Source organism: Trematosphaeria pertusa (assembly GCF_010094035.1).
Source record: "Trematosphaeria pertusa strain CBS 122368 unplaced genomic scaffold BU26scaffold_11, whole genome shotgun sequence".
Lineage (NCBI taxonomy): Eukaryota > Fungi > Ascomycota > Dothideomycetes > Pleosporales > Trematosphaeriaceae > Trematosphaeria > Trematosphaeria pertusa.
Genome location: NW_022987222.1, coordinates 1,165,736 through 1,189,811, shown reverse-complemented (window position 1 = coordinate 1,189,811; position 24,076 = coordinate 1,165,736). Strand labels below are relative to the sequence as shown.

General features: G+C 53.8%; 12 protein-coding genes across 12 annotated transcripts; 5 read left to right on the top strand and 7 right to left on the bottom strand.

Moving 5' to 3' along the window:
- Window positions 1-7: 7 nt before the first annotated feature.
- Window positions 8-3,584, bottom strand: BU26DRAFT_489216 (uncharacterized protein). Its single transcript, XM_033826012.1, has 3 exons — window positions 3,102-3,584; window positions 1,388-3,048; window positions 8-1,330 (listed from the first exon to the last, which is right to left on the bottom strand). The coding sequence occupies exons 1-3, from the start codon at window positions 3,535-3,537 to the stop codon at window positions 164-166; spliced, it is 3,264 nt and encodes a 1,087-aa protein (XP_033681240.1). The 5' UTR covers window positions 3,538-3,584; the 3' UTR covers window positions 8-163.
- A 161-nt stretch (window positions 3,585-3,745) lies between these two features.
- Window positions 3,746-5,295, top strand: BU26DRAFT_607475 (PALP-domain-containing protein). The gene is made up of 2 exons (XM_033835754.1): window positions 3,746-3,974; window positions 4,025-5,295. The coding sequence occupies exons 1-2, from the start codon at window positions 3,836-3,838 to the stop codon at window positions 5,020-5,022; spliced, it is 1,137 nt and encodes a 378-aa protein (XP_033681239.1). The 5' UTR covers window positions 3,746-3,835; the 3' UTR covers window positions 5,023-5,295.
- BU26DRAFT_542129 (uncharacterized protein) lies at window positions 5,046-6,582 on the bottom strand. Its single transcript, XM_033831626.1, has 3 exons — window positions 6,323-6,582; window positions 5,830-6,267; window positions 5,046-5,782 (listed from the first exon to the last, which is right to left on the bottom strand). Exons 1-3 carry the CDS (start codon window positions 6,420-6,422, stop codon window positions 5,094-5,096), a joined length of 1,227 nt encoding a protein of 408 aa, XP_033681238.1. The 5' UTR covers window positions 6,423-6,582; the 3' UTR covers window positions 5,046-5,093.
- A 213-nt stretch (window positions 6,583-6,795) lies between these two features.
- BU26DRAFT_542128 (uncharacterized protein) lies at window positions 6,796-7,905 on the top strand (the record flags this gene model as incomplete). The annotated part of the gene is made up of 2 exons (XM_033831625.1): window positions 6,796-6,810; window positions 6,904-7,905. 2 exons carry the CDS (start codon window positions 6,796-6,798, stop codon window positions 7,726-7,728), a joined length of 840 nt encoding a protein of 279 aa, XP_033681237.1. The 3' UTR covers window positions 7,729-7,905.
- BU26DRAFT_64968 (ribosomal protein L1) lies at window positions 7,769-8,816 on the bottom strand. The gene is made up of 3 exons (XM_033836147.1): window positions 8,573-8,816; window positions 7,955-8,519; window positions 7,769-7,905 (listed from the first exon to the last, which is right to left on the bottom strand). Exons 1-3 carry the CDS (start codon window positions 8,791-8,793, stop codon window positions 7,810-7,812), a joined length of 882 nt encoding a protein of 293 aa, XP_033681236.1. The 5' UTR covers window positions 8,794-8,816; the 3' UTR covers window positions 7,769-7,809.
- Window positions 8,817-9,534: 718 nt separating this feature from the next.
- On the top strand, window positions 9,535-10,239 carry BU26DRAFT_387066 (HET-domain-containing protein; the record flags this gene model as incomplete). Its single annotated transcript, XM_033822653.1, has 1 exon — window positions 9,535-10,239. A coding segment is annotated over one exon (705 nt), but the record flags the coding sequence as incomplete, so codon positions are not given.
- Window positions 10,240-12,055: 1,816 nt separating this feature from the next.
- Window positions 12,056-13,438, top strand: BU26DRAFT_521683 (uncharacterized protein). Its single transcript, XM_033829601.1, has 2 exons — window positions 12,056-12,107; window positions 12,178-13,438. The coding sequence occupies exon 2, from the start codon at window positions 12,249-12,251 to the stop codon at window positions 13,353-13,355; it is 1,107 nt and encodes a 368-aa protein (XP_033681234.1). The 5' UTR covers window positions 12,056-12,107; window positions 12,178-12,248; the 3' UTR covers window positions 13,356-13,438.
- Window positions 13,439-13,730: 292 nt separating this feature from the next.
- BU26DRAFT_577842 (uncharacterized protein) lies at window positions 13,731-14,809 on the top strand (the record flags this gene model as incomplete). The annotated part of the gene is made up of 2 exons (XM_033834409.1): window positions 13,731-13,802; window positions 13,860-14,809. The coding sequence occupies 2 exons, from the start codon at window positions 13,731-13,733 to the stop codon at window positions 14,736-14,738; spliced, it is 951 nt and encodes a 316-aa protein (XP_033681233.1). The 3' UTR covers window positions 14,739-14,809.
- A 340-nt stretch (window positions 14,810-15,149) lies between these two features.
- On the bottom strand, window positions 15,150-16,346 carry BU26DRAFT_521682 (uncharacterized protein). The gene is made up of 6 exons (XM_033829600.1): window positions 15,847-16,346; window positions 15,699-15,784; window positions 15,603-15,624; window positions 15,475-15,545; window positions 15,354-15,414; window positions 15,150-15,301 (listed from the first exon to the last, which is right to left on the bottom strand). Exons 1-6 carry the CDS (start codon window positions 15,928-15,930, stop codon window positions 15,278-15,280), a joined length of 348 nt encoding a protein of 115 aa, XP_033681232.1. The 5' UTR covers window positions 15,931-16,346; the 3' UTR covers window positions 15,150-15,277.
- Window positions 16,347-16,737: 391 nt separating this feature from the next.
- BU26DRAFT_432219 (fungal trichothecene efflux pump) lies at window positions 16,738-18,662 on the bottom strand (the record flags this gene model as incomplete). The annotated part of the gene is made up of 3 exons (XM_033823964.1): window positions 16,738-17,213; window positions 17,263-17,997; window positions 18,053-18,662. 3 exons carry the CDS (start codon window positions 18,660-18,662, stop codon window positions 16,738-16,740), a joined length of 1,821 nt encoding a protein of 606 aa, XP_033681231.1.
- Window positions 18,663-19,855: 1,193 nt separating this feature from the next.
- Window positions 19,856-20,791, bottom strand: BU26DRAFT_431807 (uncharacterized protein; the record flags this gene model as incomplete). The annotated part of the gene is made up of 3 exons (XM_033823941.1): window positions 19,856-20,408; window positions 20,459-20,572; window positions 20,622-20,791. 3 exons carry the CDS (start codon window positions 20,789-20,791, stop codon window positions 19,856-19,858), a joined length of 837 nt encoding a protein of 278 aa, XP_033681230.1.
- Window positions 20,792-22,475: 1,684 nt separating this feature from the next.
- On the bottom strand, window positions 22,476-24,058 carry BU26DRAFT_64803 (NAD(P)-binding protein). The gene is made up of 4 exons (XM_033836144.1): window positions 23,512-24,058; window positions 23,237-23,460; window positions 23,075-23,176; window positions 22,476-23,018 (listed from the first exon to the last, which is right to left on the bottom strand). The coding sequence occupies exons 1-4, from the start codon at window positions 23,781-23,783 to the stop codon at window positions 22,819-22,821; spliced, it is 798 nt and encodes a 265-aa protein (XP_033681229.1). The 5' UTR covers window positions 23,784-24,058; the 3' UTR covers window positions 22,476-22,818.
- Window positions 24,059-24,076: the final 18 nt, after the last annotated feature.

Here is a 24,076-nt window from a genome sequence, read left to right as displayed (position 1 = left end):
GGGGGAAGGGGTGGGGAAGAGAGAGATTCATTATACATGAAGCTGCGCATATGCATGCACACACATCCAAAGCCACGCGGACCGTCCACGTCTGGAGCAACAACGCCGACGGAACCTGAACGCCTATCCCTCCCAGAAAACCATAGCAGATGCCCAAGCCTGCTTACATCTCACTCTCCAACAAGCTATCCACGATATCGCTCTCCGTAACTGCGACGCTCCTCCTCGCCGTCGGCGTACTCGCTTCCTCCCCATCATGCTCATCCTCATCATCCTCCTCGAGCGGCATCCTCGTCCCCTCACCCTGCATACCCGCCAACATGGTATCTTCCTCCTCCTCCACGCCCACCTCCGCTTCCGTCTTATCTTGGGCCTCAGGCACCTCCGTGACTTCCGGCGTGGCCGTGTCCTCGTTACTCTCCGCAAGCTGCGTGACGTGCTCGACATCGCCCAGACGCTTGGTGAGGCTGATTTCAAGCTTGGTCAGGTAGTTGCGCTGCGTGGCATCCATGCCGAGTTTGCCCTCGACGGCTTCGGTGACGAGCGCGTGGAGAGTGCGGAGGGCTTCTTCGTCGGGTGCGGGGCCAGAAGATGCGATGTACAGCTTGGTTAGCAAACTTAGCAAGGGTTTCCGCTCATCCTTAGAGCACGTATTGCCCAAAGCGCGCTCTAGGATCTCGGCTGCGAGGTAGTTGTGTGGTTCCTCTGCTTCCTGCGATGTCGAGGTTTTGCCGTCGAGACCAAGTTCGGTAGCCCCCACCACTTTGCGACCATCTGTCCATTCGGACAGGTGGGCGGTGATGACCGGCCAGCCGACCATTTCGTCAGCTTCTTCGTCAATGTCTTCGCGCATGAGCAGCAGCTTCGACATCACGGGAACGCTGATCTGCGCCATGAGAAGTGCGTTCTTGAGCTTCGAGTGACAGAAGACCGGGAGGAAGTAGCTCAAGGCCTGTCTCAGTGCCGGATTTGCAGCCGTCTCGGGATTGAAGTAGGTCAGCGTGAATGCTTTCAGGATGTCGGCGGTGGCTGAAGGAGGAAGGATGCCGAGGAGGAGAAGCTTAGAGGCGGCGGTGCAGGCCATAAGGCTAATGTGCCTGTTGTCCGAGTGGAAAGCCTTGAGGAGGATTTTGGTGAGGGGCTTGATGAGCGCATTGGGCTTGGGTTCCGCGTCCTCAGTCGAGGCTTCTGGATCCGGCGGTGGCGGTGCCAGGAGCGAAGGGTGGGTGATGACGACGTCGGTAAGGACCTGGATGACGATTTCTTTGAGAGCGTCGTGACCTTTTGTGAAGCAGTGGAAGAAGAGGTCAAGGTTGCTTGTTGCTAGATCCTATAAGAGGCATCAGTAGCGTTTCAGAGAGATCGAGGCCACTGACGGGGAGCTTACCTTGCTAAGGAGCGCACCCAAGCCCAGACAGATTACTCCCCGCTCTCGAATCATAGCCTCTTGACCACGAACAGCGGGAATGATCAGCGTATTTAGAATAGTTGTCAGTGAGTTGTCGGACTCCAGGTCGCAGTGCACGTTCTGCAATGTGCACTGCGCGATATGGAGACACTTTGAGTACACCATAACCTCGCGGGTGCGCTTCTCCTCCTCTTCTTCTGGATCGAGCTGTTCCGGCGTCTTCGCCTTCTTGTGCCTGACTTCGACTACTTCCTCGGTAATGTCGGATCGGGCAGAGTGGAAGCTCTCGTCCGCATCTTCGCCCTTTTCCGTAGCGTCGTCCATGAGTGTATCGCGCACTTCAGCAATGGCTTCGAGAATGACAGCGCAGAAGTCGGACTCTCCGCGACTACCGCAACACATGCGGAGAACCTCGACAGCGAGCTTCGTGCACTCTTCCGGAAGCTGAGCACGCGCAAGTGCTCCTCGCATGATGTTGTACATTTGCCGTCGTCCGACCTCGTCGCTGTAGTCCAGTGTGAGAGCAATGTGGAGCAGTTGCTGGACCACAAAGTCCTGTTCTTCCACGTCCTCTTGCGCCTCCTCGGTCTCAGGATCGTCGTCTTCCATGACTGCAACCTTCTCGACGAGTTCCATCAACGTGTTGAGATGTTTCTGCACGACGAAAGCGAACATTGTGACTTCTGGCATTTTGTCTTCTAGCATATCCCGGAGCCTGTCGTCTTCGACGGTATTGCAGTAGTCGTTCAGAGTGCGTGCCACGAAGGCCTGCTGACCATCCAGCTCATTCCAGAACTCGTGGTCGAAGGTGACAAACTCTCGGTAATCTGGGCGGAGCTCCCAAAACTCGCGCATAGCTTCGTGCGCGATGCCCTCTTCTGCACCAGAGCGTGTAACATCGATACGCTCAAGTAGCTCGGTGACTGCATCAACATTCAGTGGAGCAGGTTCGCCAGGCTTCTTGTCTTCCTCAGGACGAGTATCATGCGATGAAGCGCAGTCCTCGAGCCAGCGCTCACAAAAGAGGCGCGCGGCGGCCTTGCGGACTATGTCGTCGCGGTCCCGCAGGCCCCATCGAATCAGCTTCTCTCGCTCAACAAGCGACATGTGACGGAAATCTCCCAGCGTGGGTAGAATCTTTCCATAGACGATTCGCCTCATGGTTGCGTCCATATCCCGGGCACGCTCCAGAATGTACCGCAGTGTCGATGGCCAGAATGGGAGGTTCTGGAGCACAGCGCGTCGGACTTCGGCGCTAGAGTCGTTGATCATGATATCCATGAGCTTCTCCAGGATGCCGCCCGCAATATCCTCGTCGCTGTCCTCATCATCGTTCTCCTCGTCGTCATTTCCAGCGAGCCTGCCCAGGCCAAGAACTGCTTGGACACGGACAGACGGCTCTTTGTCCCGCAGACGCTTCAGGAAACCAAGCCGGATCAGGTTGAATATCTCGTCATCGATTGTCTCCAGATTGTTCACGATATGTGCAACGGTTTGGGTGGCCCTGAAACGCACCGTCTTGTCCTTCGCTGTGAGGAACCCGAGGAGTGTGGTGAGGATATGCGATGTAAGACGACTGCTGGGCGTTTCTCGGAAAGCGGTCACTTCCTGCTCATCCTCAGCCTGGAATATGGCTTGGTCTGGTTGAAGTCAGCATTCTATCCTCGCGCATCTCGATGGTACGCAAACCCACCCTTCTCCGAAGCATGCTTCAAGAACAAGCCGAGGAACCTAATAATCCTATCGCCTACAGCCTCGCCCTTCTTCACGCCCAAGTTCCTCAAAACACATCGCGTGATTTCGTTGTTAAACTCTTCTTCATCAAACTCCTCCTGCTCCTGGCCCTTCTTCTTCTTCAGATCTTGCGGTTCAAAGCAACACCGCTCCTGTAGTTTTCTCAGGTTGGTCTGAAGCTTGCGCTGCGTCGCAGTCGTATTCTGCGCATCGCTGAAAATCTGGCATATCTGCGTTCGGAGCGAGGTATCCGGTCCCTCATCGGGGACCTCGACGGCGTATGCGGAAGTGCGGGCGGAGGCAGAGCCCCGAGATTTGAGCGTTGCGGTCGACGATTTGCGAGCCACGGTCGCGTTTGAGGAGCGCACTGAGCGCGTCGACGTTCGTCCGGGCATAGTTCCGTCGTAATATATCGTGCTGGGTGGGTGGCTGCGCGGGTGTTTGTTGTTGTCTGATATTGGAGCGCTGTGTTGTTGTTGTGTTCTTTCCGGATGCGGAAGGCGCGCTAGTGGAGCGAAAGCACGTGCACGATGGGCTTGGCTCGTGTCATGCAGGATTGCGACATCGCGCCATCGGCGGAAAAGCGAGTTGATTCGCCGACGAACCGGACCATTACAAAGCTCCAGGACATTTCACATTTGTTCAAGCATTGCTCCCCGACGGAGGATCGCACCTGATCCTCGACTCGCAAGCATGTTCAGGACGGCGTCGCGGAGCTTTGCGGCTTCAGTATGGCGGAGTGCAGAGAGTATTGCCCAGATTGAAGCTGCGTATCAAACCGGCATCAACGTCTCCAAAGCTCAGGGCATTGGCCAGCGGGGCTTTATCGATGGTACGATCAAAAGCCCTCGACGAACCGACGCGCACACTAACGTCCGTCAGCAATTGGCAAAACACCGCTCATCCGCCTAAAGCGCCTCTCCGAAGAAACCGGCTGCAATGTCCTCGGCAAAGCAGAGTTCCAAAATCCCGGCGGCAGCGTCAAAGACCGCGCTGCCCTCTACGTCGTCGAGCACGCCGAGAAGCTCGGGCTGCTGAAGCCCGGTGGCACCGTCATCGAAGGCACGGCGGGAAACACTGGCATTGGCCTTGCACATGTGTGCCGCTCAAAGGGCTACAAGCTCGTCATCTACATGCCGAACACGCAATCCCAGGGCAAAATCGATCTGCTGAGACTGCTGGGCGCAGAGGTATATCCGGTGCCAGCGGTTGCATTCGACAACCCGCAGAATTACAACCATCAGGCGAAACGGCATGCGGACAGCATGGACAACGCGGTGTGGACGAATCAGTTTGATAATGTCGCGAACCGGCAGGCGCATATTGAGACCACAGGCCCGGAAATCTGGTACCAGACCGAGGGAAATATCGATGCGTTTACCTGCTCGACGGGAACGGGAGGGTCCCTTGCGGGCGTAACAAGGTATCTGAAAGAGAAGAGTGGTGGGCGGGTGAAGAGCTTCCTGGCAGACCCGCCGGGCTCGGTTCTACATTCATATATCCAGAGCGGCGGGAAGCTGACAGAGAGGGCCGGAAGCTCAATAACGGAGGGCATCGGCCAGGGACGAGTAACGGAAAACTTGAAGCCGGATATCGACCTCATAGACGACTCGTTACACATCGCTGACGAGAAGACTATTGCGATGGTCTACCGCTGCTTGGACGAGGAAGGGTTGTACTTGGGTGCGAGCTCATGTCTGAACGTGGTTGCGGCGAAAGAGGTGGCTGAGAAGCTGGGCAAGGGACACACAGTGGTCACGCTGCTCTGCGATGGAGCGTACAGATACGCGGACCGGCTTTTCTCGAAGAAGTGGTTGGAGGAAAAGAAGCTGATCGGCGCGATACCGAAGCATCTGACAAAGTATATCGTCCTGCCATAAATAGCCCCTATTCAGCAAACGTAAGTTTCACATGTACATTGCATCTACAGCGGTCTATGAGTCTATGTCGTCTATATCATAGGGGCACCAGTGGCGAAGCCGTTGACAACAGCCGTCATCAGCTGGTTTGCAATAGCCGTCTTGGGCGGTAATCTCAGACCACCTTCTTTGTACTCCGGCCCAGCGTTTTCACCTAGCCCGCTAGTTCCTACGCGCAGTGCTTCTCTTACTTCGTCAGCGGTGAACCACTTCGCATCCTCAAGTTCAGCATCGTGACCGAGATGTACCTCCTCTCCTCCCGGAACCGCCTGACCAACGGCACCAATCATTAGGTTGGCGGGATATGGCCATGGCTGTGTAGAATGAATCACAACGCGTCCCAGATGGATACCACTTTCTTCCCAGACCTCACGGCGAACTGCTTCCTCTACAGACTCCGCGGGCTCTAGAAAACCTGCTAGAGTGCTGTACCAGTACTTTGGCCAGCGCTTTTGCCGGCCAAGCAAGATCTTCTGACCGTCCGCGGAAACGACAGCCATGATCACCGTAGGATCCGTCCTTGGGAATGATAGGTTCGAGATACCGGTTCTGGTCGCACACGGTGGGCGTTCCGGGTTCTGTACCGAGAGAGCTATGTCTTTCGGTGGACATGTCCGCTTGAAGCCAGCGTTCACGGACATTGTCGGGTAGCCACAAGCCGCGCAGTAGGGATTCCGCGCATTCCAATCCAGCAGATGTCGCGCTTCGGCGTAGACGGCGGCTGCACATAATTAGCCGCAATTGATGTACTCGGAAAGAAGAACCCACCTTCCTGCGCCGGCAGACTTAAATGCATCCTCCCCTTCGAAAACTCGAGCCCCCTCCCCGTCAACTCCGCAATCAACTTCTCCGCCGCCTCCGTTACGCTCTTCGTCGGCGTGACATCGACAGCGAACCAGGGCTGGCCCTTATACCAATCTTTGTACACGAACCCCTCGTGCTTCTCATCCAGGCCCAAGAACACAATCTGCGGAACGTACTGAGAGGAATTGTACTCTTTGATCAGGTCCTCTTCGGTCTTTTCGAACGGGTCATCGCCAATGATGGGGCGCACTTCGGCATAGGTGGCGGTCGCGAGGGCGGTAGGGGACTTTATGAGGGGTTCGAGTTTGTTGAAGAGGAGGAAGGTGCTGGAAGGATGTTTGAGGGCGGCGGAGAGGAAGGAGTGATCGGGGCGGAGGAAGGATACGCGGTTTAGTGGGGAGCCTGAGCATGATTAATGTTTGGTCTTGGGTGGTAATTTGAGAGGAAGAAGGTGTACCGGAGAAGTAGTTTGCTACCTCCTTTCCAAATTTCCGGCTCAGCATCGAGTCTACGTCTGGATGCGCGGGCTCGGGGAGGTCTGGCTGTGGGAGTGGCATTTGGGCAGATTGATGACGTCTTCGCGCTGACTCGCCGTGACGGAGTAAAGAAAGAAGAAATTGAAAGCGACCACGAGAGGAAGTTGTCGAAGAAACAGAACTAAAGCCTACCTAACGCGAACCTAAAGCCCCACCGAGGGGAAGGGAGCCCCGATTATTAACCATGACGCTGACAGATCGCTCTCTTCTCCGACGCTCCTTCCTACGGTTCCGCGGCCTCGGCTCGCTTTTCCGAACTCGGCGATTGCAACAAGCTCCGACATAATCGATAGCGCACCTTATTCGGACCCTGCACCGCACAACGCCGCTCGCGAATCTGGCCAAGTAAACACACAGCTACGTCTACACCGCCATGATATAACCGTCTGCCACAATGAGTCGCTTCTACGTGGGTCCCTCTCATTGCTTTGCCACCTCCCAACATTTGCAAAATGGGGTTTGTGCGAGTGACAGCAAAGCGTGTCTCTAATCGATTGGATAGTTCGGAGACTCCAACTCCTCAGACGATGACGACGATACACTGCCCTACCCGACGCCTTTGCAGCGCTCCGACTTCCTAGCCCCCGACTTCTCGCCCTCTACCTACCTCTCCACGCTGCACAACCGTCACCAGACGCTCGAGGACCTGCGCTCCGAGCTGCGCGCGCGCTCGCAGTTGCTCTCCAAAGAGCTGCTCGACCTCGTCAACTCGAACTATCAGGACTTCCTGGGCCTGGGACGCAGCTTGAAGAATGGCGACGAGCGGGTTGAAGAGGTGAGAGTAGGCCTGCTAGGGTTCAGGAAGGAGGTGGAGAGTGTCAAGGCACGGGTCGTGGAAAGGGAAGAAGAGGTTCAGAGAGAGGTAGAGGAGAGGGTTAGGATCAGGCGGCAGATTGCGGTGGGCAGGGCGCTGGTGGATTATGAGGCGCGCTTGAAGGCGCTCGAAGATCAACTGGTTATCGAGACAGCGGGGAAGGATGCGCCGGCGGCTGGAGAAGATGTGAGCGATAGTGAGGAAGAGTCAGACGAGGAGGATGACGAAGGGCCGGTGGGATTGTCAATATCGAAGCTCAGGAGACATGTGCTGCAGTATCGACTGATACAGGAGGTGGAGAAAGGCCTGGGCAAGCATCCGTTTGTTGCGGCGCAGGCACCGCGGATGATGAAGGTGCGAAACACACTGTTGCTGGATCTGAGTACCGCGCTGCAGCAAGCGAGGAGTGCCGGAACATTTGGGAAGGAGAGAGTCATGAAGGTTATGAAGATCTATGTGGATATGGAAGAATCCGCAGAGGCGGTAAAAGTACTAAAGTCCTTGAAGGCATGAGGCGTCTACGAGCAGGATATTGAGCATAGCGATGGCGTTTGGACACTATGGTACATTGGTTTACATGGCTACATGGGAAGATTACAAAGGACCCGAGAGTTCCTTCGGTGCTATTGAATTGGCGCCTCTGTATTCGCCAGTTAATGTGAATCCGGGCGAGTTGGTAGAGCTGAGAACCTATAATCGAATCAGCAGGTGTCTGCTAAAGCAAGGCAGTATGACTTACTACTTCATGTACCTCCTTAGTTATGCGATCGCTCATCTGCGCAATATCCTTTTTGAGCGCGTCCATAAACGCCTTAATATTCCTCTGCATCTCCTCCGGCGTGAACCCCAACTGCCCCACCGCCATCCGCACCACACCCATCCTCTCTCTGTACTCACTCCCCCCAACCATATTCCTCACGCTCGTGCCCACCTGGTTTACAACCGTCCCAGTCTTCGTGCTCGGCATCAAGCCCTTCGGACCCAGGATCCTTCCCAAACCGGCCTTGTTCAGCTTCTGCAGCGAGTCCGTATGACAAATGCACCTATCAAAATCCACAATACCCTCCTTTACCTGGTTGAAAATCTCGTCCTCGCCCACAAGTGTTGCGCCTGCCGCCCGGGCTTCTGCAGCGGCTTTCGAATCCGGGGGACAGATGACGCAGATCCGGATATCCGTCTTAACGGGATGTGGCAGCCGTAGACGATTGCGGACGACGGGGCCGTTCTTGAGGGTGCGGAAGCGGACGTGCATTTCGTACTTGGAGGACGAGGGATTGCGGCCAACTTCGAAGGCGCGGATGTACCTGGGCTGTGTCAGAGAAATCTCAATGGCTGCTCAATGTGGTGTTATGCGTACTGCATCGCGTCTACGAGCGAGAACTGCTCCGCTCTCTTCACGTCATATTGTATGAAGGTGTTCCTCGTTTTCTTTTTCTTCTTCGGCGCGGATTTCGTCGCGGCGCATCGTATCGTTTGGTACGGGATGGACGTGAGCTTGGGTAGCTCCGGTCTCGCAGCGGCTATCGACGCTGTTGTTATTCTGCTCAACGGAGCAATGACAGATCTTGTGTGTGCCATGATTGTTGCTGTCCGAAGGGTGGTGCTCGCGTCCACCTCAAAAGTTCAGGTCGGAGCTTCGGGCCGGGGAGTCTAAGCCGCTAAGCCCATTTAGTCATGGAACCTCTGTCGACAGCCCCGGAGGCTCGAAGATTTCACCGGAACTTCTGAAGTTCTCCAGCATCTATTTGCTCTTGTGCAAGACTGGCTACTCTGCTGAATCAAATCGTTCATAATGCGCTATGGCCATTTCTATGTGCCAATACGAAACTTCTAGTCTCGGCCTCGTGGCATTCAGCTTGCGATAGGAACAGGCAATCGCTCGCCTTTGCCTCTCGGAACACCGCATCGCACTGCAGGATAACGGCGGCGATGCCCTGAAAACCTCTCCCCTCTAGAATGCGATCCATCATCAAGTCTTTCGCTTTCCCTTCTTCCCGCGAACGGAAAATCACCGCTCCTTGCACCAGGCACAACCCCTTCATCTACAATCTCAATGAGAACATCTGGGAAGAATTATACCACGGCATCCACAAAGAGATCACTTTCTCAAGGAATCCAAAATGCACCATTTGTGCAAAGATTCGGAGAGCATTCGCTGCCGCGTACGGCCCCGCAGCCGGTGATTTCGACGAGGAGCAACCTTTTCAACTTGAGCCACTTCCTGGTCCAGAAATCTATTTCATACATCCGGTGAACCAACATGTGGATGATGGGGGAAAGGGGTTGTATCTCCTGACACTAGATGCGCCTGATGGAAAGGCCGCTGGCCGTGAAGTGCGTGCCGAATCTATCGACGTGGAGCTGGTCAAGGATTGGATCAGGTGCTGCGAAAATTGGCATGGCCAAGCGTGCGATCTAGGGGACCATACGCCACTCGATCACTGTCAGGACCTCATGGTCATAGATGTTGTGGATGGACGCCTTGTAGACGTTCCTTGCTCATCACGATACATGGCTCTGAGCTACGTCTGGGGAGGAATTTCATCCCTACAGACCCTCAAGACGAACTTGAAACAGCATCAACAGCCAGGAGGCCTAGTCGCTCAATCAGCCGCACTCCCGAAAACCATATCCGACGCCATAAAGCTTACTTCCAGCATTGGCGAACGTTACCTTTGGGTCGACGCACTGTGCATTGTGCAAGACGACTTGGATGGAAAACTATCACTGATCAACCAGATGGACAAGATCTACCAAAATGCCGTGTGTACCATAGTCGCAGCATTTGGCACAGATTCGAGCGCCGGATTGCCTGGTGTTACATCTCCTCGAAACTCCGCACAGCAAACGCTAGACTACGGCAAAAGTAGACGAATAGCCATATCACAGCGACCGTTTGAGATGTTCTTGGGCCGAGAGGGCCATTCTGGTTGCGTGTGGAACAAGCGTGCCTGGACGCACCAAGAGCGACTGCTTTCAGGGCGCAAGCTTGTCTTCCTTGAGGACGGCGTCCATTTCAACTGCCAGAAAATCACCTGGACGGAAGACGTACGTGGTGAGAAGGAAGAATTCCATCACCACTTCCAAATGTACGATTTTACGGGTATCTCCAGGATGGAGCGTTTCTACTCCGGCATGTGGCCTCCTGGCTCTTCGCCCCGCAAAAGGGATGAGTACACTCTGCGCGGGAGGCGCGCTCTGATTCCCAACTTTGTGGAGTACTGCAACCTAGTACATTCGCATATGCGGAGGGCCTTGACGTTCGAAGAGGACCTGCTAAATTCATTCCAGGGGATCCTGAAGCACCTGAGCGACACTTTTAGTGGCTTCACCTATGGCATGTCGGATCTTTTCTTTAGCTTATGCCTACTGTGGCAACCGGCAGACTTCTGCAGGAGGAGAAACCGAACGAAAGGCCTGGAGACCCCTGTCCAGCTGGACCTGCCATCCTGGACATGGGCAGCATGGGTCGGCGAAATTGATCTTACGCACTGGAAAGCAGCATGCGACTACCTCTTGCACGATGACATAGAAACTGCGTTTAGAACCACCCCCAGCATCCAGTTCAAGAATCTGCCATCTGGTCCAGGCAGGAAGCACGGTGAGACAGTCGCAGGTCGCGACACATGGGCGCAGTATCGCGAAATGGACTTTAGCACCGCCTGGGAATGGATTGACGAGCTTCAGACTCCGGGGCGCTGGCAATGTCGTGACGTTAATTCACGTTACAGCCGCGGAAGAACACAGCACTGTGAATTCTTTATCCCTCTCGATCCGTCCCGCTTCTTCCTCTATCCTATACCACTCCCAGGAGATCATCCCAGCGACAATCGCCCCTCACACATACCGTCCAGTACACTCCTTCTTTGTACCACCGAAGTGGCACGTTGTACTGTCTTCACGAAAACATTCCAGTACCTCAATAGGGAAAACGCTGCCGGGATCCTCGACGACTTAGGCACCGTCTGCGGTGTGATTTATCTGCACGACCCTCTCGCTTCCGTCACTTCTCAAGAAGAGCTCGTGAAGATCTCGGATGGTGAAGTGTTTGTGGGCTGTATGGACTCGTCTATCTTTCCGGAGAAGGGCTTATTCGCCGAGAAAGACGGCTTCTATCGTTATGTGAATGTGCTTCTCACAAAGAAGGTCGACGGCATTAGAGTGCGCGCTGGTGCGGGCAGGGTGAGGTTGGAGGCCTGGAAGGCGTCGATCGGTATGAAAGTGGAGGAGGTGATCCTAGGCTGATGTTACCGGAGGGGTATAAGAAGCTGGGCTTGAAAGATACAGTTCACCAGGCCTGGTGGCCTGTACTGCACGCGCTGAGACGGCATCGAGAAGGCTCAACCAAAACCCTCTCGACGGAGACCTCCTACTTCCAATACCAACCGCAGGTTACATCGTGATCGGACAACAAAACTATTGGGAGCATGATGAAGGAGAATGGGCAGAGTCTACGGAGTTTTGTCCTATCATCTCCTGTTCTGATTGAGATACAATGGACCATTCTGCAAGACACAAGACGATATGACCGGCGCTTCGTACGACTCCTCCGACCTCTTGTAGGTCGAACGCTCTATGCTTTTAAAGCCGCTCAGAAAACCAAGTATTCCCAGTCCCGGATGATGGCTTCCTAAATACCTCGTCGAACTAGCCTTCAGTCAACGGAGCAGATTTGTCGGTATGCTCAAATCTTTTCAGACGGATCATTGCGAGCAAATCCTGGTCGGTAAAGACACAATATCAGACTAGCGCTCAGGCTATACAAAGAACGTCTGACTTCAACGACTTGCTTAGGCCAATGCACACAGCGTCGTGCCCGGTGATGACTATCACCTGTTGACTCATGCCTGGCTCACCTTCTCGGAGTCACTCGGCGCGGTAATGACTGTGAAGTAAGTATACAAACTTCCAGCATTCCGCATTTCCTTCTAGAACTTAGGATTGACTTGATATTCTTTCAAGCTACGAACGTATCAATTATTTTTTTGCGACTGCACCAATCACTGGCCTTTCGACAACGGTCAAGGTACACAATGACTTCACATACTGCTCCGGAGACGGCTTTAGAGACGGCCTCGGATTCAGGCACGGATCTATACTTATCGGCTCCGCCCTCCCCGCCATACCTTAAGCTCGATGCACAGGACGGCAAATGGATCATAAACAACGAAACGAGCATGACGAAGACTGACACCTGGGGTGTCAAGCATTTCGAGTTTGGTAGAGAGCAATATTTGAACGTCAAGGATACTGGTGGAGAGTTTACCGCGCCGGATATTTATGGAAAGCTTCACACCTGCACAGTCGAGCCACCGTCAATACAAGAATACGAAGGAAAGGATCAACTCTGTGGACCAAGTCTTTACCTTCGCCCCCACCTCGACCTGATGTGGCCGCCGGTGGAAACCAAATTGAGGGATAAATGGGGCGTGTATCCAGGCGACGCGGGTTGCTTGATCTGGATAAGAAGACGCGATATAATCGATGACTCCAAAGAAGCGCTGCATGAATTCTGCAAAAATCTAGATCACGCCGGGAGTCAGGTATTTGTTGATTCGGCGCAGTTGTGGAACTCTGGTGGCGAGGCGTTGGAAAAGAATCTAGCGGACGACGCCGTCAAGGTGCCAGGAATAGACAAGATCGTATGCATCGGCATGGGGGCCCTAAAGCGAGTCGATTGGTTCCTTCAACACGTTTCCGTCTCCAGGATTCGTAAGATTCTAGCCGACAAACAAGGAAAAGCTATTACGGCTATCCCGATATACGCCCAGGACCCATATTATTGCAGGAAATGCAAGGCCATCCTCAGGGAAATGGACTTCGAGATTGTCGAGGACCCGGACGGCTTTATGAAGATCGACAACAACACTTTCGTCATATCCATCCATCCCTCTGTCCCCGTACGCCAGATCGCAGTGTGGCGTACGCGCGAGGGCGGACCGGCGGGCATGCTATGCAACAGAATCTACGACGAGGAGGTCGTAGAGCAGAAGGAGAAAAGAAAAAGAGACGCAGGCGCCCACTTTTTGTGCGAGTACAAAACACGCTGTACGACTTTGCCTTGGAATGACGTTGATAGCCCTCCTGAATCCCGGGCTTTCTCTCATTCGGAGATGTATATCAGGAACACAACGAAGTAATGCTTCACTGCTTCTGTACCATATTTTTCCTTTCGTGTTTTGCTTGTACTATTTACTTTCTGTCCTGTTCTTGCTTATGATAGATCCTCTGTTTTTCTAGACATAAATTTGGATTTCTACATGCTGCTGTATTGATTTGCCTCGCTTGTTCTGAAACCCGGCAGGAGCCATCCAAAGGATATAGGTTTGCACTACTTCAGCAGATCGACGTCATTTCCAGTAGCGTTTTCACTGTCGCAGCGACCCTTCACGTGTATGCCACACGCCTCTTTCGGCATCTGCATGATTAGATCATTCGGTCCTTGTGTTTTCAGCATCGGCAAACAACTGGGCTACATAATGAGCGATTGGGAGCTCATTATGGTAGTCTAGATCATGGCCTCAGACACCTCCGGACCACCGCTCTCCCCCACGGAGCAGCAAATGCTGCAGGAAGTTGTGAACCAGGTAACTACAGGCGATACTTTCCACAGGCTGTTCAAAGACGCATACGCCGCATAACAGAGAGTCAAGGACGACGGCGGTACGTTTGTAGTCCGGCACATCGATGACCAAGACCAATCATGCATTATCGACGGACTACGCACCGGACAGTCTCCCCGCGGGACGCCTCGCACCCAGAAACCCGAACTCCATTGCCGCAGGGCCCAGGAGCTCGCCGGGCTAGTTAAGGATAGGGAGCCCGAATCCGGCGGTTTAAGATCCCTATTCTGGATTGGGACAGTCCCTGATGCGCCTTCACCATCCGATTGCTGCGGCGCCCCAGTCTCAGGGATGGACGAGACGAGACGGCTCTGGACAGACCAGTGGGATAACCCCACATTCAAACGCGAGCTGACTAGCTACCTTGACCAGAACGCGGGTGCCATGGCGCGCGTCGATAAGATCGTCTGCTTTGGGCTCGGAGACTGGAGCGTCCAATCCCAATCTTATTCCTATATTCAACACCTCGCCGCTCTACACATCCGCTCCACGCTCGCGCGCATTCAAGACACCCCTCTCACCACCTTCAAAGTCTACGCACAGGACCCTGCATACTGCACAACCGCTGAAGCCTCACTGCGCAAACTCGACATCGAGCCAGTTGAGCACCCTTCAGGCTTCGATCTTCTTGACGAGAACACTTTCGTAGTGAGTATGTACCCCACCGCCCCAGTGCGTCAGATGGCTACGGGGCTCTTGAACCATGTTGGTGGGCCGGCGGGGATGCTTTGCAATGCCATTCAGAACGATGGGATGTATCATGTCAAGGGGCAGTGGGACCCTTCGAGTCCTTGGGTGATGGCGTATCGTGATAGATGTGAGAATTGGGATCCTGGGCGGCTTCAGGAGGAGGAGTTAGCGGATGGGAAGCCTTTCGAGGGGCTGGAGTTGTATCGGTAGAAGAGGACGTGAACGGGGCTGACAGCAACGTACGCCTTGACTGATTCGGGCTCTGGAAGATTGCGTTATGGGATCGGCACTCGCTTGTGAGTAGCATCATGGATATCTAGCGACGACTTCTCTTTTGCCTTTAGAAATACGTTGCCCATTCGAAAGAAAGTAGAAGGAGGCAACAATGAGAGACATTTCTAGAAGCGAAATCCGGTCGGACAATGAAAGCTCCTAATGGTATGAAGATCGTTAACCAACGCTTCTTTAACGGATACCAAATGTCTATTTGGAACTTAGTGAAAAATAGGGTCGTGGATGAACAAGCTGGGCGATAATCCCAAGCATAAGCAAGGCGACCTAGCGACTCGATGTAATGGGGTAAGGCTTATGCTTAATCAGAGATTGCTTTCTAAGGTTAACCTCCACGGCGATATTTTATTTTCCCCTGGACGGTCGACAAATCGCTCGTTCCATCGGCACAATCCCGATGCATTCAAGGAGGCAATTGCTCGCAGAGTTAAGACAGTATTCCACCGTGTGTGTCTTATTCAGCAATTCGGCGAGTCGGTGATCTGCACTGAGTGAGAAAGGAGAAATCGAGGGATATCGACATGAGGTACTAACCACGTCGCATATTCTCTTCCGTTCATCATAGTCGTATTCGGGCATGCAGTGTCCCTTGAAGCTGCACCGCAGCGCGTTAGCGATGCAATACCGATCCGTCCAAACAGGGCAGATTCCGTACCATCCATTGTCCGATGTAATGTTGGCTAGGCCGTTGCCGTTGGCGTTCATTTGAATGTAGTAGCCATCGCCCTTCACACACGCAGTCAGTATTACCACGCACAATGGAATGAAAGACAGTGTACGTACAACTGCGAGTTTTTGCTTGTAGCTGTTGCATGCGTCCCATGTGAGCCATTCCGTTCCACTTTTCGCGCTTGTTGCCAGTTGGAGCTGAAGACTTACTCTCGCCATGAGCCCGCCAGAGCGACCGTGCAGAAGTACCAGTCGTTTCCTTCGCGGAAGCACGCTTGCACACGACCGTTTTTCTCCTAAGACGGACTTGTCAGTTATTCCATAAGCCGGAGAGGTTGCGTATATGGGGGCCACTTGCGTTGGTCCAGAATTGCTCCCCTTGGGCGGATACTACGGTGGCCAAGAAGCCTCCGAGGAGGAGAGCGGTGGAGGAGGGACGCATGTTTGCTATGCCGTTGATCTTGCGCGGAGTGGATGCTTGATGTGAGCAGCCAGGAAAGAGTGTAAGAGTAAAGTCCAGTCGGATTGGGAGTGCGCTTCCTTTTGTGCTTTTCTTGGGCGCTTATTGCTGCTGCGCCGGTCCTTATTACTTGTAGCTATGGCTGCTCGATTTACACCAATTCGTCGCATTTTTAATCTGCAATCGATAGTAATAATACGAACGCCATCCTTTGGCAGGCGCGTATAGTGCGGCCCCCTCTGCATACGAAGGAAGGACACAAATGAGGTCGATATTTGCATCTACATCTAGCGAGGCGGACTTCTTGAACGATGGATCGAACTCCGGGCCCGTATCCCATCTCCACGCATATTGAGGTTACAGGTATCCGATTGGTAAATAGAGTGGTCCGAGGGAAACGTTACGTTGGCAAAAAGCAGCAGTTCGCAGAATGCTTTGCAGGTGAATAGATGAGGTGGGGAACCAGACGCGGGTGAGGGAAGCGGTACCGAAGACGGTTAGCGGGGTTAGTCCAGAAGGGGAGATCAACATCTTTCCCCTCAACACCACCTTCTTCCACACGCTTCACAGGGTTTGGCAATGACCTCGCACAAGAACTATAGAGGCTCACTGTACTGCCTTAGAACGTGTTAAAAGGCACCAGTCATTCTCAGACATCGTACCGAAAGTAAAATGCATGTTAGCTCTTCCCATTACAAAGATGTATACCAGTTCTAACTCTCTACACCATCTCGCGACGACCAAGTGCAGCATACCCAATCCCCCGTGTCACCAGTCCTTCTTCCCAACTCAAGCAGCATGCGGCTCCTTCTCCCCCTCCTCAACACTTCCCCTCGTAACCTTAACGTCCACCATGTCCAAAGGATCTGTGTTCGCATCTTTCTTATGATACAACTGCCGACTCACATGCTCCGTAAGATAGCGATCGAAGTCCCTCAAGCACGCGCTGGCGATGATAGCGAGCCCGCCAAGCGCGACGGCAAAGTAATACACGTAAGCATACGACTTGGAGTACGCATTCGACACGGCGATGTTGGTGACGCGGAGGAGCTCGGGAGTCATGCCGGGCACGGCGAGAAGCGCGGCCTGTGTGCCGGTACCAACGGCTGTCATCAGGTCGGTGAGCGAGGACTCGGGGAGCCCGGCGTTGAGGACCGCGGATGGTACGATCGAGGTGAGGTAGCCGGGGACTTTGTTGGTGTAGACGGCGATGAAGGCTGCGGTGAAGATGGAGCCGAAGATTGTGCGGGAGGCGGATATGACGGCTGCCGTGCGTCAGTATCCGAATTGTAATAAAGGGGAGAAAATACTCACAGAAAGCAACCCCCAAATCCTGATCCGAAACCACATACTGCACAATAATCGCCGCAATAACCTCGCCCCATCCGATGGTCAACCCGCCCAAGAAGGAAAACGCAATAGCCTGGCTCTTCTTCTCCACTGTAATACTGGCCATAGCACCCAAGAACGCGGTCATCCAGATCGAGCTGACGAGGATCTGGTACCGGATATGCTTAATCCAATGCATCAACGGGCCCAGAACGACGATACCGCCCCAGAGCCCAAACGCCGCTGTCGTAGAAAGCCACGCTGCCTCCTGCCACGAATTAACCGTCGACCCGAAGATATACGTCACCTGCTGCGGCCACATGATAAAGAGCGCGATGTTCATCACGCCGTACGTGCCAGAGATGACTTCGAGGCAGGTGAAGCCGCGCAGATCGCGGAAGAAGCGCATGGGAATGATGGGCTGTGCGGGTGTGAGAAAGACTTCGTAAAGGATGAAGGCAATGGTTGCGATGGCACCAGAGATTAGGAGACCAAGAATTTTTGGGGAGTCCCAGGGCACGGTAGGACCGCCCCATGAGATGCCGAGAAGGAAGAGCGCCAGACCAGCGGTCAGGAGGAAGACGCCGATGTAGTCGACTTTCTTGAGTTCGTCGGTTTTGCGGGATTTCTTGCCGTGGAGTTGGGTGTATGAGGGTGGGTGGTAGAAGAAGAACCAGAGGAGCGTTCCGGGGACCATCATGATGATGAAGATATAGAAGACTGTTACTGCATTAGCCGGGTGTCTCTCTTCTACGTGGTCAGGAGTAAGACTTACTCCACCTCCAGTTCGCAACATTGACCAGCCGCAACCCAATATACGGCCCGAACCCAGTCGCCACCACATTCGGCACCACCACAATCGCTGTCCCCACATACTTCTCCTTGTTACTCATCAGCTCGCCCGCAAGTAGCGGATACGCCGCTGGCACACCACTCGCGATGCCCATCAGGACCTGCGCCCCGATAAGCGTCTCAATGCTCTGCGCCGTAGCCGCCACAATGCCGCCAACAATCGCAAGAACGCATGATCCCAGCGCGAACCCTCTGCGGCCAAAGCGGTCGGAGAGCCGGCCGAAGAGGAGCAGGGCGATGGGCTGGGAAATCGTCCAGACAGTATTGACGAGCGCGACGTTGGCGCTGGGGCCGATGTCTTGGTTGATGGTAGATGTGATGACGGCGGCACAGGCTTGGAACTGGAAGTACGTTGCCACGACGATGATAGAAGTTCCCGCGAAGCTGCCAATCATGCGGGGGCTCATGAAATAGCCATCTGGAAGTCGCGATTTCTCAGTCGCCAAAGCCTCTGAGCGAATCTTGTCCGCTTCCTCCGAGTTCAGTGATGCAGCGGAGGAGGAGATGACAGTGTCCTTCGGCTTCTCATCCATGACTGGACTGATAGGCGCGGGATCAACGACAGTATTGTCTGCCATCTCGACGCCCTAGATATCAAAAAGAGAGAAGTGGAGGGGAGAGAGGAGAAGGGAGAGATGGCAAAGAAGCCTTAAGATCTAGAAGACCGGAGTGAAGGGGAGGGAGAAGGAGTGCGAGCACTGCAAGTCACGCAATCCCAGGAGGAACGCGTTAAAAGTTGAAGGGGATAGAGAAACCCCCTTCATGGGTCAATAATTCCGAATGTGAACGAACATACTGACTCGCAGACACATGGCTCACACGTGGTCCAGAGCCCGGGCGATTGCCTGGCGAGAAGAAGCAGTCAGCGGTTAGCGGCATGGCTATCAGAGTCGAACCACGCCGTACTGTACAGCTGCATACATGGTATCGATTCCTTCCGAAGCAAGGAGCTGCAAGTCCCCGGAACTGGATAAGCCTTGCATAACTCTTCCCCAACAGACAGCGGAGTGGAGCGGGGCACCTGCAGGCTGGACGGCGACCCGCTGGGAAAAGGAAGGACCTCACCGATCCCGAACATCGGAAGCGCACTTCGGCAGCCACCGCCTTTTTTCCTTCGCAAAATCGCCAGACCATCACGGCAGGAAGGAATGGTAGTGGAGCAGACGTCGAAGCCGCTAGCACATTTACAGAGTGTACCAGGGGCATCGTAGTTGCGGGGACGCTAATTTAGGTCTCCCAACCTCGAGCAGGGGTCAAAAGCCCCTGGTTCACACACACGGCACGTAGTCTTGGCCGATCTGCATCATCTTTCCCTTGCAGGAATCTAACATCCTGGGGCGCTGGAGAGTAGTGGAGACAGGGAAAATTAACTTCACGAGTGTCCCACTAGGGGTGACGCGGCGGCGGTGTGAGCCGTGTCTCGTGAGATTCGGGAAGGGACCGAGGCCGTTGAGATCTCCTTGGGCGGAAGGGAAAGCATGGTGGTTTGCGAGAGAGAGGCGCCTTTGGCTCTTGGCGATTGTTGTTGAATTAGTGCTTTGATACATACATCCGCCATTGGCGTGAAGTGAAGTTTCGTTGACATTTTGACATACAGTGAGACCAGTGGTAGAGCTGAAAAGACCGAACTCCAGGGTATACGACTAGGGATCAAGAAACGTGTACCCCTTCAACTCATCTCGGTTTGACCCTTTGATGGAGTCAGTCCAGGTGTAGAGGCAGCGACTCATTGGGCGTTGAACTGACCCGGGCTGATCTCGACATCGACGCGGCGGTCAACCTGGATGCCATGGAGAGGCTGCTGTGGTGCGCCCTGCTGATGAGCGACAATGTTCTTCTGGCTGTGGTCGTCTTCCAGCGAGGAACTGCTGTCGCCCAGTTGTCCGCCGTATACCCGCGTCTCCATGCCCTTTGCCGTGGAAGTTTTGGAATGCATATTCCGGCTGCGAACGCCCTCCTCAAGCTCCAAGTAACGATCTGTTGACTTTTGCTTGCTGCGCTTGTCGCTGCGGATGGTGGAGCGCATCGAGAGGATCTTCTCCAGGAGGGGACGCAGAGCAGGCAGGTTGGCAACAATTACTCCCATACCAAGCTCGGCTTGTGCCCACGCGGCAACGTCCATTGCGTGATAGAGGAAGTCGACCGTTGAGCTTAGATTGACCGTGATCGAAAGACGAACGAGAGGAGCGATGGACGCGAAGACACCCAGACTGAGGAGACCCATGACGGAAATCTTGATTCTCTTATCCATCTGAACCTTCCAAAGCAGAGGAACTGGGCTGTTATAATAGGTTAGTAGGAATATGGTGTCCAAAGTGAAGCAACTGACATTAATGCGCAGAACCAATCGGTGAAAATCGATACGGCGGATAGAGCAAAACTAAACCCGGTGATGTTGCTTTGCGCATTGCAGTGACCTCCTTCCACGGCTTTCCAATTCATCCTGAAGTAATCAGTACAATTCCAACAACTTGGGTGTCTCATTCACTTACGCCACGGGCGTGCAATGGAAGAACTCGTATATCGTAGTCGATGCCATTACGAGGGCGACGGCTGCCATACAGCCATATATAGGAATAACGTAGAGTTTCTGTCCGTTGGCGATTCGCAGCAGAGTAAAACAGATGGCCCACTTGATTGGAATCGCGGCCAAGCACCACATGGTCTGCATTATAAACCACCACTGGGCAGCGTCAGCTATGAGAGTACGGATCCTGGGAATAACGGCCGATACTTACAAACATTGCCGTCTCTCTCTCATGCGTAGTGAGCTCAGCGTCCTTGAGTCCTCCACCCGTGAAGGCAATTCCCAGCATTCCTATTGTAGAGAGACAGAAGATGGGCTATACAGACGTTAGGTCTTTCTCTTCCACTGCGAGAAGGCTAACGCACAATTGCAACAACCATAGACCAGTCATCGGGCCCCCAAGCTTTCCTTGAGAGTCGCACATAGAACCGAAGGATCCAAGTAGCAACGTCGAATACTAGGAGGACGAGTGTGCATATCGCGAGCCCCGGGGCAGTTGCGCCGGCCATGGCTGTAGATCGAAAATGTGGCAGTCTGCAGACTCTGACTTGAAGGTTGAATAGAAGTCCGTCGACAATTAGGTTGGAGTTTGGTTCTTAGGACACTATAAGGGGTCGATATATCCCGGGGGCAACATACCCCCTCGAGTGCTGGAATACTCGTTCCCGCGCCCGCAGGAGCCTGTTGGAAGATGGACCGTTCACGCTCTTGAGAGTATCGGTATTAGTGTCTCTTCTGGTATATTTCGCGGACGATCAACGACGTTGCCGGATGCTTTAGGAACCGTCTCATGCCCTTGGGCTTCTCTGACCCATTGACCGAGCACTGACTTCGTACGCCCCTTGTCCAAATCTACTCTCCTTTCCCTGAGAGTGGCGTGAATCCGAACAGGTTGAGCTGATACACAGCCCATGCCTACTTGAGGCACAATCCAGGGAGCGCCAGTAAAGTGGACCAGAGTCTGGCTAACGCGGCCCCTAGGATGTACCCACTTGTGTAGGGAAGAGTCAAGCCGTATCCATGCTAACACGGCTCAGCACACCGCTCATGGACAAGGAGAGGCTTGAGCTAGCGAACGTCCAACGCCCTTCGTGACCCACAGCGGGAACTGCTGGTGACCGCTTTTGATTGTCTTCAGATGTCAGTCTCGCGGCTAAGGTGCATACAATGGCTGCGGCGCAGTGCATAATTGGCGAACCTGAGCGGTCCCCTGGCTCGGGTGCATAGTCAAACTCTGTTTTTCTCTTGTAAAAGACCAACGGCGGGTACTTGCCAGCCTTGCGCGACTATGCAGTACTGCGTCCTTTGCCGTCTCAGTCTTCTTTTCCTTCCCGTCGAAGCCCAACCGTTGGCGAGGGCCAGCTTCATCCGACCCTGCACCCGGGCTTGGGATGGGGAACCGTAGACAGCACAACGCGAACTTCTGATGAAAGCCCCCTTCCGTTCACTGGTGGTGCGGACATGAATCGAAGGCATATGGATGCAGGTACCCAAGATCTCACATCTTCACCCGAAGAGACGGGCTCAAGCAGAATCCGAAGGATGTCTCGGTAAAATCAGCCAACTTCTAGAGAGAAACTTTACAGGTAGCCGGATGGTGACCGATGAAGCCGATCATACCACCGATCTGGAATAGCCCGCGTTTCACCGATCCTTAGCGTTCCACAGTCCCGGTACCTAATAGCTGGAAGTACGTCCAGGGTTAGTCCTCGGCGAAATTGTTCGGCAACCACGGCGACTACCGTTGCGGGAGGCCACTCCCACCCCCGCTGCAGGGAAAATGAATAATTGGTCTGACGACCACGCTTTGACAGCGACTCGAGCGGCTTTTGTGGGTAAGTCCGGAGATTTGTAAACTGATGATCCAAGCATCGTCCGCCATGACAGTCCACTTTCGAAGCACATAGGTCTGTCTATTTGCCGCTGAGCCCAATGCCCAACCGTCATTTTTACTCTGATAGGTTGCAGATCTGTAAGGGTGCGGCGTAGCATCCTTCGTATCGAAGAAAAACGGGAGAAGAACTGCGCGTATTGGCCTCCACAGGGAATCGGAACTCGCAGAGTCAAATTGAAGACCATGGATTTTCGGAAATGGTGGCACTTATGCATGGTATGCAGTTCCTACAGGTAGTCTATTGGTCCCGAACAATCGGTCTCGCTTTTTACTGGGCGGTCAAGCCGCCATCGACGTTCAAATTCACGCCAGTAACCCATGCGGCGTCGTCGCTTGCGAGATAGACCGCGGCGCGGGCGTGGTCGCGGGCTTCGCCAAACCTGCCGCGGGGAAGCGCGGCTAGCACAGCGTCTCTTGCAGAAGAGAGAGCGCCACCCAGAGCGTTGTCAAGCATAGCCGTTTGCGTAACTGTTGATTATCAGTATCCATGTGAAGTATCGCCTCTGACGCAGGAGACAACTTACAGCCAGGGCAGATGGAATTAGCGACAATGCCTTGCTTTGCAACGTCAAGAGCAATTGTCTTCGTCATGGCAGCAACAGCCCCCTTTGAAGCAGTGTAGCCGGCTGAGAAATCGGGTTAGAAGCTATTCGGCATGCAGACAAAAGGTAATAACTCACTGAGACCTGGCATCCCGATGTTGGCCACCATGGAAGCAAAGTTGACAATCCAGCCTCGAAGGCCGCAAGCGTGCGGTTCCTGCTTCTTCATTTGTTGCACGGCATATTTGCAACCCAAGAAGACGCCGCGGGTATTGATCTTAAGGTGAGCGTCGAATGCAGCTTCGTCGACCTCATCGATAGGCTGCGGGTTGTTTGCTTCGGTGCAGATACCTGCATTGTTCACCAGGCTGCAAAATAACCATCAGCGATCTATCGTCAAAAGGAGGACCGATACTCACATATCCAGTCTTCCATATTCCTCCACCGTGTTTGCGATGAGAGCTTTCCAGTCATCCGCGTTGCTAACGTCAGTCTTGACGAAGATAGCCTTGCCGCCTTTCTGTACGATCCAGTCGTGGGTTGGAACTTCCTCTCCTTGTCCTGTCGGACGCAAATCGGCGCATACAAGTTGCGCGCCCTCCTCGAAGAATTGATTGCATATCTCACGACCAATGCCCTGGGAAGAGCCCGTGACAATAGCGATCCTGTTTAGTAGTCGTTGGTTAGGCATTTTGAAGAGTCTGGCGGTTTAACGATGATGGTAAAAGAGAATATAGAAGAGAATTCCTAGATATCGCGTACTAAGTTATGATTGTTAATCTTTATGCGCGCTGATTGTTTTGTGAATCCATCTTTCCCGATCGATATGTTGCTTCACGAGACAGTCAGGAGCTGAGGCGATAAGCCGAGAATCCGTCGGAAATCCGTCGGGTGGTTTTGGGTTCCCCTGTAAGGATTTCCCGTGTCCCCACAAATACATACCCTTGCCCCAGGAAGCGCATGAATCGCGGATTGAGCCCTTGC

Bases quoted from the DNA above. Each gene is read 5' to 3' on its own strand.
- BU26DRAFT_489216 (XM_033826012.1), bottom strand. From the start codon at position 3,537: ATGCCCGGACGAACGTCGACGCGCTCAGTGCGCTCCTCAAACGCGACC. The intron at 3,049-3,101 runs GTGGGTTTGCGT...GACTTCAACCAG, and splicing joins GAAGCATGCTTCGGAGAAGG to ACCAAGCCATATTCCAGGCT. The intron at 1,331-1,387 runs GTAAGCTCCCCG...TGCCTCTTATAG, and splicing joins TGGGTGCGCTCCTTAGCAAG to GATCTAGCAACAAGCAACCT.
- BU26DRAFT_607475 (XM_033835754.1), top strand. From the start codon at position 3,836: ATGTTCAGGACGGCGTCGCGGAGCTTTGCGGCTTCAGTATGGCGGAGT. The intron at 3,975-4,024 runs GTACGATCAAAA...AACGTCCGTCAG, and splicing joins CCAGCGGGGCTTTATCGATG to CAATTGGCAAAACACCGCTC.
- BU26DRAFT_542129 (XM_033831626.1), bottom strand. From the start codon at position 6,422: ATGCCACTCCCACAGCCAGACCTCCCCGAGCCCGCGCATCCAGACGTA. The intron at 6,268-6,322 runs GTACACCTTCTT...AATCATGCTCAG, and splicing joins GGTAGCAAACTACTTCTCCG to GCTCCCCACTAAACCGCGTA. The intron at 5,783-5,829 runs GTGGGTTCTTCT...AATTATGTGCAG, and splicing joins AAGTCTGCCGGCGCAGGAAG to CCGCCGTCTACGCCGAAGCG.
- BU26DRAFT_64968 (XM_033836147.1), bottom strand. From the start codon at position 8,793: ATGGCACACACAAGATCTGTCATTGCTCCGTTGAGCAGAATAACAACA. The intron at 8,520-8,572 runs GTACGCATAACA...GACACAGCCCAG, and splicing joins TCGCTCGTAGACGCGATGCA to GTACATCCGCGCCTTCGAAG. The intron at 7,906-7,954 runs GTAAGTCATACT...ATTCGATTATAG, and splicing joins CTAAGGAGGTACATGAAGTA to GTTCTCAGCTCTACCAACTC.
- BU26DRAFT_521683 (XM_033829601.1), top strand. From the start codon at position 12,249: ATGACTTCACATACTGCTCCGGAGACGGCTTTAGAGACGGCCTCGGAT.
- BU26DRAFT_521682 (XM_033829600.1), bottom strand. From the start codon at position 15,930: ATGCGTCCCTCCTCCACCGCTCTCCTCCTCGGAGGCTTCTTGGCCACC. The intron at 15,625-15,698 runs GTAAGTCTTCAG...CGCATGCAACAG, and splicing joins CTGGCGGGCTCATGGCGAGA to CTACAAGCAAAAACTCGCAG. The intron at 15,302-15,353 runs GTTAGTACCTCA...CACTCAGTGCAG, and splicing joins GGAAGAGAATATGCGACGTG to ATCACCGACTCGCCGAATTG.
- BU26DRAFT_64803 (XM_033836144.1), bottom strand. From the start codon at position 23,783: ATGCCTAACCAACGACTACTAAACAGGATCGCTATTGTCACGGGCTCT. The intron at 23,461-23,511 runs GTGAGTATCGGT...GTTATTTTGCAG, and splicing joins GAATATGGAAGACTGGATAT to CCTGGTGAACAATGCAGGTA. The intron at 23,177-23,236 runs GTCTCAGTGAGT...CCGATTTCTCAG, and splicing joins GGCCAACATCGGGATGCCAG to CCGGCTACACTGCTTCAAAG.